Source organism: Agrilus planipennis, unplaced genomic scaffold, assembly GCF_000699045.2.
Source record: "Agrilus planipennis isolate EAB-ADULT unplaced genomic scaffold, Apla_2.0 scaffold252, whole genome shotgun sequence".
Lineage (NCBI taxonomy): Eukaryota > Metazoa > Arthropoda > Insecta > Coleoptera > Buprestidae > Agrilus > Agrilus planipennis.
The window spans coordinates 34,864-51,518 of NW_020442420.1; the positions used below are offsets into that span (position 1 = coordinate 34,864).

General features: G+C 34.7%; 1 protein-coding gene across 1 annotated transcript in view; it reads left to right on the forward strand.

Moving 5' to 3' along the window:
* Positions 1-3,286: 3,286 nt before the first annotated feature.
* The window catches only part of LOC108739746 (rho GTPase-activating protein 6), a 196,062-nt gene continuing 182,693 nt past the window's right edge, over positions 3,287-16,655 (forward strand). The window contains exon 1 of the mRNA XM_025980197.1: positions 3,287-3,768. Coding sequence (XP_025835982.1) covers positions 3,717-3,768 — 52 coding nt within the window. The 5' untranslated portion in view covers positions 3,287-3,716. The remainder of the gene's footprint in view (positions 3,769-16,655) is intronic.

A 16,655-nucleotide genomic window follows, 5' to 3' on the forward strand; every position in this document is an offset into this window, starting at 1 on the left:
TCACGGTTTTTCTTTTAGTTGTGCTGTAAGACATTGCTTCTTGGCAAATTTCATAATTCAAGATCATTGGGAAGTACCCTGTATGTTTTGATTTCATTGGAACTGTCAACAAATGCAGTAATCTTTTGATTGCAAAGACTTAGAAGTTTGATTTTCTCACAGTTGCAAGGTATTGCAAACCTGAGTATATGATATGGATTTTAATTTGATACCTTCACGCGCCCTGAGAAAAAAGGTCCAGATGGACAGTCAGGAAACGCGCAACGAAATACTCATATTTGCTATGGAATTTAAAAAGGTCATCCCTTTTTGGGTCAAATGAATCTTTGCCTAGACGACCTTTTTCGCGATAAGGATCTACGGGAAATATCCAATAAAGAACAAGCGATTTTTGCTGTTTAGGGCCTTGCCACTGTAACATGTGATAATGAATTCCGTTCCAATAAGAAATGGAGAGTGAAAATGGTAGAACATCTGAAGAATTCGTTTGAAGTGTGAGGTAGGTATCAGAAGCAAAAATAGGGTTGAAGAGGTCAAATGAAGACCTAGATTTAGATTCATCATCATAAGGTCGTCAGTCCCAAGAGTGGTTGGACACGCATCACCACTTTATCCTATCCTGAGCTAATCTTCACATCACCCCAAAACTAGTTTAAAGTCGCTAATATACAGGATAAGATGCAAGAAAACCGTTCACGCTGGTATGGCCACATAATGCGCCATAATAAAAACCACATGACGAAATGAGTGATAACCACAGAAGACTGTAAAACAGGCAGAGATCGTCTACCGACAGATTGGATGCAGGTCATTTCTAACGACCTCATTGCCCCAGCCTTAAAGTCAGAAATGAAGCCAAATTTTTGAAGAATAAAGAAGTACCTGGAAGTTGACCCCAGGTAGTAAGGGAAAAACAGGAGATTGATTGCCCTATCTATTAAATTCGAACTATATTTACTTGTGATGACTGAAGAAACAATGGACAACATTCAATTATATATCAATGTCAAATAAATTAGGTTTTTCACGTAATAGTTCCACTTCATCATCGTCATAAGGTCGTCAGTCCTAAGACTGGTTGGATACGTACTTCCACTCTTTTTTATCCTGAGCTTAATCTTCGCATTTCCCCAAAACTAGAACAACCCACATCTTTAACTATTTGCGAACAGTAATCTAATTTAGGTCTACCTCTACCCCTCCTAACGCCCGTTTTTGCGTTTAATATGTCTCTTACTAACCAATCCATCTCGCCTATTTCTTATTGACTTCCATAGCGTCTTCTATTCTTTCTAATACCTCTAACCTTCTGTATCTACATCATTCGCCTGTAACACCACATTTCGAATGCTTATAACCTTTGCCTTTCCGCAGCGCCCACCGTCCATATTTCATACCCATACAGCGCCGCGCTCCAAACATACACCTTTAACAATCTTTTTCGAATGTCTATCCCTACTACTCCTTCCATTCTGACTTATCTGACTTCTTAGATATCTAAAATCAGCTACTTCTATATGTTCGCTCTTCCCCTACTCTTTCTTTGTTAGGGGTGGGGGATGTTGCAGTTTTCAAGAAATACAAAGATTGACTCAGGATAGGAAGAAGTGATGATTTAATAAAGTGTTGCGTCTTTTTGCCTTGATGCTACTAGGAAGTAATTGATATTCGCTATACAATTTGGAGATATGATGAGTAGAATGTGATTTCTAACAGGAACGGCGAGAGGTTTGGACGACCTTTTGCCCGGTAGATCAAAAAATTTCGTTGCAGGTGCCGATCAAAACAAATTCTGTTGTCTTGATGCTATTAGGAAGTAATTGATATTCGCTATACAATTTGGAGATATGATGAGTAGCAAGTCATTACTAACCGGAACGGCGAGAGGTTTGGACGACCTTTTGCTCGGTAGATCAAAAAATTTCGTTGCAGGTGCCGATCAAAACAAATTCTNATTAGGTTTTTCAAGTAAAAGTTCCACTTCATCATCGTCATAAGGTCGTCAGTCCTAAGACTGGTTGGATACGTACCTCCACTCCTTCCTATCCTGAGCTAATCTTCGCATTTCCCCAAAAGTAGAACAACCCACATCTTTAACTATTTGCGAACAGTACTCTAATCTAGGTCTACCTCTACCCCTCCTAACTCCTGTTTCTACCTTTAATATGTCTCTGACTAACCAATCTATCTCGCCTATTTCTTATTGACTTCCATAGAGTCCTCTGTTCTTCTATTCTTTCTAATATCTCTAACCTTCTGTATCCACATCATTCGCCTGTAACACCACATTTCGAATGCTTATAACCTTTGCTTTTTCGCAGCGCCCACCGTCCATATTTGATACCCATACAGCGTCGCGCTCCAAACATACTGACTTTTCTACCTTCCTAGATACCTAAAATCAGCTACTTCTTCTAATTTTTCGTCTCCTATCTTTATATTCGCTCTTTCCCTACTCTTTCTTTGTTAGGAGTGAGGAATGTTGCAGTTTTCAAGAAATACAAAGATTGGCTCAGGATAGAAAGAAGTGATGATTTAATAAACTGTTGCGTTTTTTTGTCTTGATGCTATTAGGAAGTAATTGATATTCGCTATACAATTTGGAGATATGATGAGTAGCAAGTCATTACTAACCGGAACGGCGAGAGGTTTGGACGACCTTTTGCTCGGTAGATCAAAAAATTTCGTTGCAGGTGCCGATCAAAACAAATTCTGTTGTATTTATAAACTTCTAGCAACTTTGTTTGCGGTTATTGACGACGACGGCAAAACAATAATGTAAAATGTGAGGATATTTTCCTCAATAGAAGATCCCTTTTTAGAAACCGTACAAACTATTCACGCGGAAGGATAAATTCGCAAGGAATGCTTGTTATTTTACTCTAAATATCTAATGATAGGTTAGTTTTCGTTAGGAACGTGACCGATTTAATAATAAGTGTTCAGTTTTGACGCGAGCACGGAATAACGAGAGCACACATATGCAGATGTTATGGATGCCGAACTTCGAGAAAAGCTCACGTGGTCCAGCGCCTTTTTCCTTATTTTCGTTTTGTGTAAACGTACATACATACATACACACATACATATAAACGGGCAATCGAAGACCGAAAATAAATCTCGTGCTCGTTTGCGACCCATAATTCAGAGCGCGGCGCGCGAACGTCTTTCGTTTGCAAACTAATTATGGCCGCGAGTAATATGGTTTATGACGGCTAATTATTGAAGGAGTCGCCGACAGAGACGGGAAAAGAAATCAAGCCAAAAATCCAAACCGAAACTGTTTCAGACTGTTCGGCAGAAGCCGTCCAATCCACACACACAGACAACACTCAGACACGTTTTAGTTAGTTGTAGTACTGTAGTATAGTGTATGACGATGCCGTACATGTACGTCTCAAAATAGCCCAAAAAATGTGATACACCGACACATTTACACAGACACAGAGGAAACGTTTGGATAGATATTATTCACTGGGATATGGTCGTTTTGGTTTTGCGGGTTTGATTCGCGAACATTTCGGTGGTGATGATGGTTGTGGTTTTTGAGTGTCTTAATTCATGCAGGGGGTGATTATGTTCCGTTATTCTATTGTTATAAAGTAAGCGGAAGTAGTGTGGTTTGAGCTATGCGCGGTACGCATGAACAGTGGCGGGGACCACGAGGGTGTTGTGCTAAAAGTGGACGATAACATTGACAATTACATTCGTCACTCATGGGAATTCAAACTACGGCCATATTCGAAAACGGCTCGAATATTACATTCGGTAAGTTTGGTTGGTGGTTAGGTTATGGTACGATCATGTTCATGTTCTATTGTTGTTGCAAGTGTCCTTCGTGGTAGGCAACCCACGTCGCATCTGGCTCTCCAATAATTTACAAGCTGGGCCAAAAAACGACGCGGTCGTATAAAATAAACTTAAATTGTACGATAAGTTAAAAATAAAGGAAGGAACGATGGAAGCGATTTGTACCGATCGCGGGTTCAGTTACAAAGTCTCAGTGTTTATAAAATTGCGAGCCTTTACACTTAACATGAGTCTTGAATCTACTTACAGCACATCATAACTCAAAAAAACTTGCTGCTGTACAAAATTCAATGTAGATTTTAAATAAGTAGAACTGGTATAAAGAATTAGTTATCTTTACTAAACGTAAAATTGAGATAAAAATGCAAAATACAAGACGTAAACCTAACGACTATTGTTACAATTGGTATTGCCTATATCAAGCTAAAAATCCTTTGGACTTTTTAAAAGTTAAATTAAGAGTCCCCTTTCATTAATATCAAATTTAGCTTAACCAAACTTAACCTTGCCTTCAAGAACGGCACAGCGTAAAATGCTGCCCCTGCATTTAGGCACCATTACTCATGTGCGTAGAATCTATTTGTTATTTCTATATTATGGGCTATTTAATTCAGCATTTCGAATAACCTTGGTTACTTTTTGTTATTAAAAGATATTTTTCTCATCATGTTGAAGTTATGCTAATAGGTTGGTCACGTACTTCCACTCGCTCTTATCCTGAGCCACTCTTCCAATCTGTCAATTTTCCAAAAACTAGAACATCTTGTATTCCTTTTTCTGCTTCAATTATACCTCCAGCTAACCCTACATGTCTCACCAGAAGATTTCGTATCATCTTATCTCTGCTTTCCTTACTGACTTTTATAGCATCTTCTATTTTACTATTTTCTTAACCTTCATATCTCTACATTTTAAACGCATCTAATTTTTTTTGCCGATCCCACCGACCATGTTTGGCACTGGCACAAAGCCGTACTCCAAAGATATAACAGGTCAATTGAAAAGTCCCCGGCCTAAAATAGTAAAACACATTTTTTTTGCAAAATTCGTTTTTTTTATTCAACATAATTCCCTTCAAGGGTGATACACTGATTATAGCGATCCTCCAACTTTTCGATACCATTTTTGTAGTACGNTAGCATCTTCTATTTTACTATTTTCTTAACCTTCATATCTCTACATTTTAAAAGCATCTAATTTTTTTGCCGATCCCACTGACCATGTTTGGCACTGGCACAAAGTCGTACTCCAAAGATACACTTTTAAGAACCTTTTTAGAATTTCTAAACTCAACTCTGCGATATCCTTCGCCTTATGTCTCTAATAGCGCTTTCTTCCATCCTAATTTAACCAGAGATTATAGAATTGGGTACAAAGCTCATAGGAAATGTGTTTTTTAAGAGAAAAACAAAGGAAACTCATCTAAAGCTGTTTCTGTTTCACGCACACTTGATAGTAAGTTGTGTCAATCTATCAGAAGCATTATTATATAAAGACAGACAGTGACGAAGGGGCTTTACTATTTTTCATCTTAAGCCTCATAGCGACTTACAAGGCGTTTTCTACTCTATTATCTCTATGGACTTATTAAACAAACACTAAATTGTTATTATTTTAATGTCTTTTTTGTAGGATTGTTTTTCTGTAAACTGTAATAGGATGAAAACTGATAAGTGAATCAGTTTCCATATCCGGATAGCTTTTCAAATTGTAATTTCGTAAATTAAAACACTTTTTTTGTGTATAACTGTACATCTGATAAACATTCCGTTTTTACTCGTTTCGTAGTATTAGTTTATCGTAATCGATGCCAAAAAATACAGTGGCGTAGTTAATAGTCGAGAATACCATTTATCATTTCCTTCTATTTATTGCCGAGTTTTCTACTCAAAATGTAATGATTGTGTATTCGAAATCTTACCTTATTTATTTTAGTCTGACGTTAAATAAAATTAATTTCACATACTGGCGCACATTCAACGTAATATACGTAGGTATCTACTCAGTTCTACCTAGTTACGCAACATGTGAAGGAAATTAAGAGAAGCAATTCTAATTACGTTCACCGTAAAGTAAACAAGGATTAAAAACTTATTTAATAGGAACAGTTTTCCACCAGATGTTAGGATTTTAATTTTAAGAATTATTTGAGTAACTACTGAGAAAGGAACGTAAATGTGAATTTTAGAAAATACAAAAGAGTACTTACCGTGAAATTCAAGGGATGGTGATTTCTGCATTGCTCTGAAAAATAAAATTTAGTCGTTATATTGATTATGTGATATATGCTTAAAAACAACCCCCCCCCCAAACACGTTTTACATTTTATGGGGTTGTTCATAAATTACGTAACGCAAAATTTATCAATTTTTGGCTTCTCTTCTCTGAAGTGGTTTAATCCCTCCGCCCCTAACCACAACGTTACGTAATCCGTGCATTGTAAAATTATAACAAAAATCCCACCTTTCCCTAATTAGCATTATGTAGCTTATGAATAGCCCCTCTTTTTTAAATTCATTACCAAAATATGCAAATTAAGTTTGAAAGACTTTAAATCGGTATACATCAGTAATCACATCAAAAGAAAGTAATAGAAATGTCTTTTATAGAAGAGAACTCTCTAAAAGTCTTAGAGATTCTAATCTTTTTTGAGTTCTTTGAGATCATTCCTTTGTCCGCCTGTGCGTTTATCCGATTGTCTGTCTGTCAAGACCCTTTTTATTCAGGAATGCGTGGAGGTATCGAGTTCAAATTAATATCAAAAACTCAGGTCTGCAATCCCTTAGAGCCATGAAAAAATCACATTTCTAGGTCAACAGAATCAAAAGATACGGTCGCTTGTATTTTGACACTCGCAAGGAAATGAAAACATATTTCCCGTTGACCTAGAATCATGAAATTTGGCAAAAAGCAATGCCTTGTAGCACAAGTTAAGAGAAAAATCCGAAAACCGTAAATTTGCAGTTACATCGTAAAAAATATTATTTTTTAATTGTAATCCTGTAATTATGTCCAATTCGCTTGGTCGGCTTTTTAAAAGAAAATCAGTTCTGGACTCAAACAAAAATTCCAAAAAAAAAACCATCAATGATTTTATTTTTCTACCCCCCTCCCCACGTAAAACGAAATGCTTATAAACCCAGAGTTTTATAGGAAATGATAAGCAGATAAGTCTTGTATTCTTTTGTTTATCATTACTAGTTCTTCCCCTTGCCCCCGGCCACTTTTTTTTGCACCACTATGACGTAGTGTCGGCCATCATTCTTTTTCAATTGATGTCGCATTGTCACTGATGTCGGCCATTATGGTTTTTAATAGATGTACAGTATCAATGATTAAAATTTAAAGTAATTGTTTTGTAAATAGGTATGCAACACATCGTACAATTCAGCGTAAGAAATTGCTGATACTAACCACGTAATATTATTTTGCCCTGTGGTGACAGCACTCATAATTTCTTTAATATATAATATTGTGATGTTATATTAAAAGATCCGAAAAGTTAAATTGTTTTTTATACTTCTTGTACAATTTTGTGATTTAAAATTGATTTTGATTTTACAATCTTGTGTCTTTTGTTTGTTTATTGAGGGAATTATTTTTACGAATTTTTCTATACCATGTCGGGTTTTGATTATTACATGTAACAAAATGGTTAGTATTCAACTCGCAACGTGTTTAGTTTAGCCTGTTTTAATTAATATTTACTATTATAATTTCGATTTGATTTTTCATCACCCTGCCAATAATTGAAATGTTAACGAAATGCCTCTAATCTGATGATCGCTGATATAATAGAGGAAGGAATAATAAATTTTACATAACGATGAAACGTTGACACAGGGAATGATTATTTTTTTTATATGACGCTTTAAACAGCGAAACGTATTGAAAACTTTTGTATGAAGTGTTTCTAAAATTAAAATGCACGATAGCTAACCTTGATCGAACCTTGTCTGGTTTATAAAAAGCATCGCGAGTAACACGATAAAAACGGCCAATTGGAAGTTCCCGAAAAGGATGAACCCCAAAAATAAAAAATCAAATGCATAAAAATACCACTTGTTTATCGGATATTCGACAAAAAAATCAAATAAAAATTAGGTTTCTCTTACCGAAGAACAAAAACTATGATATGTCTAACTAACTAAGTAAAGTACTGAAATTGTGCACTTTGTCATTCTAACATGTATCCTTGTTCTGTAATTGTCAGTTTTTGTCCTTTGGTTAGGTATATTGGGTGCAAAGTCCGGAAAAGGCCATTGGCGACCAATTCTAGTGTGGCCACTTTACTTGCCGTAATCTTTTGTTTGATTTTTCGAATTGTAGTTTTATTGTGTTTGTCTTTTCAAATATTATTCTTTTATTATTGTGTAAATATTCCAATAGTTCTTTTCAATTTCGCTTTTCATTATATCTCTTCAAATATTTTTATTCTAATCTCTTTAATAATTCAATTTCGATTACTAACAGTTTCACATCTGTGGTACATTTCTCATATCTTCCTAATTCCTAATTTAATGATGGGTTTCTTCGGTGATTTGGGACTAAATTCCTTTTTCTAGTATTTCTCATCTTGAGTCATTTACAACTGTACTATCTTTCAACTGGTTCCCTACCTTAATCTGAACAATTTTCTTCCTTCTAAACTGTCTTCCTATTTCATTTTTCTAAAATAACTTCACTTATGATTTCTACCTTGGTTAATTACTACTTTACATAGTCACGCACCAGTTACGCATTCCTAGACTTTCGTTTACACGCGTCCGAATTTTGTACAAAAGTTACATTTCGAGTCCTGATTGTACTGAGATTAGAATGAGAATTTAGAATTAGTCAGAAAATATGGCAAATGGTCGTCTTTAGTACTTTACCGCACCTGATTAGTAATAGTATAAAATCCAAAGTAGAAGTTAGCCGCCCTTAAGGTCTATTCTATATATTGGTAAAAGAATTTTTGAAATCAGATAAGTAGATTACGAAAAAATTCAAACTCACAAACGAACTTTATTCCTTTATAATATTTGTATTGAGATTGTAAATAATTGTAAATAGTTAAAATAGACACGTTACGATAGTCCCACAGTTAATTAAATTAATCCAAAACTTATGTCTTCAAAATCCTTAATCCAGAGTGGAATTAAATCAATAAAACAGCACCGAAATTGAAATTGAAATCTCGAGGCCTCCCTTGGTAAATTACATTCCGTATTTGTAATCTAAGCGATACGCGGATGTGATGAAAAACGTTGAAAATAGTTATTTTTTGGCCACATTCCAAATATACTTTTCACATTTTTTTAAGGTAATTTGTAACATGATGTAGGTTTGTGGGGTACCTTATATCATAGGTATTTTAAGAAAAGAAAAGGGAACCTTTCGTTGTATGTCTATGGATTCATTGGCTAATCCTTAAAATCTGTAGGGCAGTTTCCGCTGACCTAAAATTTTGAAAGAAGAACAATCCCTCTAAGGCAAATTAGACATTTGTAAAGTTAAGTATGGCTGTTTTTCCCGCTATAAGCATCAAAGTTGACCAATATTCATTTGACTATTAAGGCTAATACTTGAAGATGACTGAGTAGTTGATTCCTGTAAATAGTAACATGCTTAATGAGGGTGTGAAAGGTTTCTCCAATAGCACTTGATGCAAGAGAAAATAAAAATCAAAGAAATTTATGTTTTGTAGTGAGAAATATTGAAATTATTGGGTTGTTCGGAAAGTCATTTCGTTTTTTCCCGACAGAGGATTTAATTGTATTCTTTTGCACCCAACTTCACATTTCCCGAGTCAAAAAATTGGGACTCATTTTGTCCTCATTTGATCTCAATAGAATTTTTAGGGATATTTCAAACTACAAGACTCAAAAGTCTCATTTTATCCGCGGTTTTCCCGTATCAGGACAAAATGAGACTTTTGAGGAGTAAAGATTATTTAGGAAACCTCATTTTGTCTTCAAAAAGTCTCATTCTTTTCTTGTTGAGGTTAAATTGAGGACTATTTTGAAACGATCTTCTCTGTAAAGTGAGGACAAAATGAGGTATATGAAAACTTTGAGGTTTTTGAGATCAATATGAGTACTTCATTTCTCCTCATTTACGCCTCAATTTTAACTGAAAGCAACTATTAATTAACAGGGGATACAATTAACAAAAATTCTTGAAAGCATGATTTAATTAGAGACATTGTGTAAAAAAAATTAATCGAGATCCAGCCAGTATACATTTATGAGTAATAATTGAGGTATTTGAGTTTAAAATGGAAGCATACTGAACTTAAAGATAATTTGGTGTGACCAGAAACATTGAGGACAATATGAGACTATCTAGGTTTCAGTTAGTGCAGACTTCTGAAGACAAAATAAGGCATTTGAGGAGAAAAATAATAGAATGAGCACAAATTGAGGATTGTACAATCGGAAATATTGATGATACAATGAATGCCATAGGATTGCAGACATTGAGAATAAAATGAGACTTTTTAGAATCCAATGTGATGAGTCTTATGAAAACTTATTGAGGTATCTGAGATTAAAAACGTCTAAATGAGGAAAAAATGAGTCTAAATAGTTCATTTGAGGATAAAATGAGTCCCAATTTTTCGACTCGGGTTAAGACGTATAATTTTTATATGCTTTGAGAGCTCATATAAAAAGGCTTGTGTGTGAAAAATTCCAATTAATTCTACGCTGTAGTTTTTGGTTAGTGATATCCCCTTTATTAATTTCTGCAATAATCTTACAGCGTTCACCTCGAAAGACAAATTCGCATTAGAGTAATTTCTCTGCTTTGGCATGAAGGTAGAAATCGCAGCGAACGTAAAGGAAAAGTCTCGTATTCATTAGTTTATAATTTTGTAGGTGGAACTGTTACGTGAAAAACCTAATTTGTTTAACATTGATATACAATTTAAAGTTGTACATTCTTTCTTCAGTCATCTCAAGTAAATATAGTTCGAATTTAAAAGATAGGGCAATCAATCTCCTGGTTTCCCTTACTACCTGGGGTCAGCCCCCTAATACTTGTTCTCTATTCTTCGAGATTTGGTTTCATTAAAAAAACAACTTTTGGGTGTTTCATTCCCACCAGCCAGTAATGCTGGTGGGCGGGCAGTCCCTCCGGACTATGCCGGAAGGTAGGGCGGAAGGCCCTCTTCAGCCTGCTTTCAGGAATCGTGGGAACGGGTGGGTGGTGGTTCAGGTGAGAAAGATGAGACGGACGAAATGAAGACAGAAGAGAATGAAAGATTATCTGTTGAATATTACTGCCTTAGCATTTGCCTAAGTGCCAAGAAAACCACAGAAAAACTTGGACCAAGGCAGACGATCCCGGAATCGAAACGGCGTCCTCCCGAATGCTACGCAATGTTATGTTGATTTTGATTTGATTATCAATAAGTGAAAATGTCAAAGACTGCAGAGCTATATGTGATTTAAAGATAAAAAAATAAAACTGACTGATTATAATAACGTTTTCTTTATTTTTCTCTCAAAACGTGAACCTTATAAGGAGGTTTCGGTTTCGGTTTCGGCCGAAACTGAGACCGTTGCCGAAATTCGGTTTCGGTCGTAAAAACCAGTTTCGGTCGGACACTAGTCATGTGTTTTTTTATTACGGCGCATTATGTGGTCATACCAGCGTAAACGGTGTTCTTGCATCTTATCCTGAATATCAGCGACTTTGAACGCGCCTCAGATGTATTCATTTTTAATTTTGTCAAGTCTATTAACATTTTCCGCCCAGACCATCATCTTCATCTCTTGCTCTTCACCCTTTATTTGTCGTCCAGCACACTTGAATAAACTATTTTTTTTTATTGTCTTAAGTCTCGTTTTGTGCGTCTATTGGTGGCGATTACGAATCCTAATTATATGAATTGCTCAGCTTTTTTTAAGACCGAGCGGTATAATCTGTCCTAAAGGTTTAAACAACTGATTAGCATTTGGGAGGACACTGGTACGATTCCGGGTCCGCCTGCTCTAGTCCAAGTTTTTCTGTGATTTCCATGGATCACTTAGGTAAATGCTGAGGCAGTAATATTCCACAGATAATCTTTCACTTCTCTTCTGTCCTTTCGTCCATCTCATCGTTCTCATTCCAACCACCACTCACCCGTTCCCACGATTCCTTAAAGCAAACTTTTCGCCTTACCGCCGGGCATAGTCTGACTGCTCGCCTACTAATATACTAAGTAGCAGATAGGAATGAAACGCCAAAATGTTTTTTTAAAAAGTTTTCTTGTTTAAGATTATTTCCTCAATGGTGGTTGTTCCGAGAAATTGCAATGAATATGAAATATTAATGTGAAAATTCATTTTCAATTTTCCACCCGCTAAAAACTACCTGAGGTTATTGAGGGAAAATTTTTGTTGCTGTTGTTACAGCTCCGCCGGTAATTGATTCCCGGAAAATTCAAAATGAATTTTCACATTAATATTTCATATTACGAATACGTGTAATTATCGTCAAATTCATGAAATAAGGAATAATAATTTGTATTAAGCAAAATCGTGTCCTAATGCATGTACTAGAAAATGCAAATTAAACAGCTGGGTTTGAAAGTGCTTATGCCATAATGATTATTGATAACTGTTCGATCTGTAGCGTCAAAATTTTAAATACCTACAAAAAAATAAGGTATTCTTACATGCTCTCTGTAAACCCTTAAGTGTAAAATGTATAATAGCATCTTACTGAAGTAGTAATGGCAGAAAAGGGAGATAAATTTAAAAATGGTGCAAAACATGACATTGTAAATAGATATTTGCTTAGAAAGAAATATTCTGTAGTTGACAAAATTTAAGAGGTTAAAATTAAGTGAAGTTCCTGATTATGACTAACATACGAAGGACCTAACTGTAATCAAACTATGCTTTTTTTTAATTGCATAAGATCATAAGGTTTCGGCAGGAAAAGGCAGAGCACTCACCCACTTACGTGCCCCCTTTTGTTTACAGGAATGTCTAAAACTCTGTGAAGAAATTATTAAAATATTACCTATTGCATATTTCATGAAATAATTACTTATTCTATGAATTAGTCGAAGGTTTGCCGGGTACATACAATAGGCTATTATACGTAATCGGCGTAAGACATGTTTTCCGAGTTCTATCAACTAACTCGTAACCCCCTGGTTTCAAATGCACCCAAACAGTTAAGCATTTCTCCTGTTTTTCATTAAATTAGTCTTATTATTCTACTATAAAGGAAGAGGTTAAAAGCGTTCAAAATGTGGTATCAGAAGCGAATGATAAGGATAAGAGGAGTAAAATTAGATTACTGTTAATAAATAATGATTGTTCTAGTTACAATAGGGAAATGCGAAGATTGCCTCACGATATAAGGAAAGAGGAGTTGCATGTCTAATCAGTTCAAAATTTCTTATAGATTTATCTTCGATTTTCTTAATTTTGGTTGCATATTTTTCAGAAGAGAAAACCGTTAAAAAAATTAGTAGTTGTCAGCGATGTTTGTTGAAACTCCATATCAACCGTAACAAAAACCCCGTAACAATTGCTTCGTCATACTATGACTCGTTCATGTGACAAAATTCTGATAAATATAAATTTACAAATTATCGTTTAAATACTGGTATAAATACTAATATAATAGTATTTCCAGTCATCCCCATCAGTCTCCCAAAATATGAGTCCTCTAGTATTTAGGGAGTGTTTTGTACAGAATTCCTCCACACGATAAACTGAAACTGTTTTGCTTTCACTTCGAGAAAATCATTTCTAAGTTTAAAACTTTCAAAGATGTCTTTTCGTTAACGAATAATTTTTTTAAACTACCAACTCATACTAACGAGAACTTATGGAAACACTCGCATTTGAGGCATTAAAAACTGCATCATTTTGGTCTAAAAAAATCGTTAAAAACCCTACACTTAAAGAATTACTTATTTATTATTATCTATTATCCTTGACAAAAAAAATCTATTTTTTGTTGATTTAAGTCCAAATTATCCTTTAATATTTAATAACTGCAGATCTGTTTTTTGTATAGAAGTTTAAAATTAAACTATTTTTCAATAACATTTATGAAATTTTATTTGTATTCTTTTTTTCTGATTCATAATGATGTTGGTTATTCTTTTTTACTGTGGTTTTTAATACCGAGGAAGCCCGTGCACTCTATCTTTTTTTATTAGAAGGATTATTTGTATCTGTTGAACCAAATAATATAGGGAAATATGAAAAACGAAGTCTACAATATGTAAAAAAGAAACGTAGGAAGAAAATCTTCTGAATCACGAATTTGGATGACTGCCAAGGTACCGAAGGCGTTCATTTTTGCTTCATCAGAACTGATTACAGAACAACTAAAGAAAAAACCGAATTCGTAAAAAAAGCGGAAAATGAAATAACTTTATGAATTACCTAAAGCCAAATTTACTAAAAATAAACATAATATATATAATATAAACATATTCCTAAAATATCAAAAGCTATGTAACTCATTTGTAGAACAAAGAAGGCTAAGAAAGTCGATAAATATATATGAATAGCTAATTCGTCATGGTAATTAAATCTCAAAGATTTTTCCCGCTTTTTCCGAGAATGTTTTAATTTTTCCCCAAAATTAGTGATTTTTTTCTGATGTAACTGCAAATTTGCGTTTTTCAAATTTTTCCCTTTATTTGGCTTCTTACCAAATTTCATGATTTTAGGTTTTGATTCCATTGCGAGTGTCAAAATAAGGGGCATACACGGGCGTACCTTTTGATTGTCTCGACATAGAAGTTTGATTTTTTCACGGCTCCAAGGGTTTGTAGACCTGAGTACTTGATATTCATTTCAATTTGAAACCTCCACGCGTTCCTGAGAAAGTGTTTTACAAGCATGCATACGGACAAAGGTTCCTTTTTTTCTTTATGATATAATGAACCCTAAAAAAGGAAAAACAGGGTTCTGAGACATGAAGGGTTAATTAGAAACATATTTATTAGAAGTAGAAATACGATTAAAGAGGAACACATGAAGACCTGGATTATATTACTATTCGCAGTCAGGGATGTGGAATATATCAATTTTCGGGAAATCCGAAGATTGGTTCAGGATAGGAAAGAATGGAAATGCGTGTCTAACCAGTATTCGGAACGACAACCGTATGTGATGATGATGATGATATAACTGTTCTTATGTTAATAACTTCATAAAGCTTTATTGCATTAAATAAATTACTTTAAAGAATTGTTTGGTTTTTAGGCTAACTTGAAAGAGCAGTAAGTACTTGGATTTAATATAGCAATTCAGTATGTAATAAGTACGATAGCAATTTTTTAAAACGATTGTAATATTATCTTGAACTAACTAAACTAAAGATGTACTCTACTGTATAATATAATTTTGGTGGAGGAGCCGGCCATTGAAACATTTAAATGTGATTAGTCCAAAAAGTTGCTACAAAAACAATGTGAAAAGATGTAAAGTTAAATCATTACTTGTATGAAATCGCTGTTGAAATTCTAAAATGATATTAAACGTGTAATTCACATCTTCTCTTTGCTTAACAGTGAATTAATTAGAGGGAAAAACAAGACTTGTTGGTCTTGGAGTAATAATAGTTTTCACTCTGACATATTCTTTATTCTTCCACGGCTCTGTACAGGTGTGAAACATGGACGATTGACGATATGAAATAGAAAATGCTGGAAGGAGTATGTAAAAATATCGTAAGCGAATAGAGGGATGGAAGTTAGGCGAGATGGACTGGGAGGATACCTTCTCAGCATGGAAGGCTAATTAGGGGCATATTATAAGCAGAAACAGGAGTAAAGAGGGGAAGAGGTAGAATTTGATTATTATTCGGAAATAGTTAGGGATGTTGGTTGCTCTAGATTTCAAAAAATGTGATGTTGGCTGAAAACAGGAAAGTGCGGAACCTCTGTGAAGCTGGCAATGTAAAGTCAGGAATCGAATATAAAACATGCCAAAATTGGGTTCTTTTTAGGTGCTAATTAGGTGCTGAGTATAAAAATTAAGTGTTTTTTTACTTACACTCAAATTTGCGTTACTGGTACAACGTCATGACATTAAAATATACTAAGAAAACGGATATAGGCAAGTTATAGAAAATTAGGTGCTTATTAGATATTCAACATTAGGACAAATTAAATTGGAGACCTGATAAAATTAAAGTCTCTAGACTTACTCAGCAGGGGAATATAAGAAAAAATCAGGTACCACTATAAAAAAAAGCACGTGAGGAATAAGATTCGAAAACAGTCTGATAATTGAGTGCTAATTAAGTGCTTGATAAACAACAACAGGGCAAGATGGCGGAAAAGCTGTTTAGTAGTTTTGCACCAGATCTCTGCTTCCGCTTCCGCAATTACGGAAGTTCCGCATACATTTTCACATTCGCTTTCGCATTTTTATAACAGAAGCTTTGTTGCGGCTTCAATTAATAATTGTATATATGCATAATCAATTTTGTTAGGGTTGTAATTTTTGTAAATATTTAATTTTGTTCGTATTTTTAGATAGTCAACACTTTGTATTTTATTCTAGTTGTATTCAATTTTAATGTATTTATTTCTGTAGGTATAGATAAATATTAGTTTCTTAGAATAGGTAATGCAGCAATTTTAACGAAGAGATCGGACCAGGTAGGTCTCACAAAACCATTCATTAATGGAAAACCCAAGTCCGTCGCTACGTCATCACTTCGGAATGTACAGATAATACCTTAGGGGTACGTAGCGACGGCGAAGGGGTAATGTGCACGATAGGCGTTGCCTATTTTGTGCCAACGTTATTTAAACAACGCGAAATCAAATTTTTAGTATTCGAAAATCAACATTCAAGCTTTAACATTCAAATCAATTCGAAACTCAACAT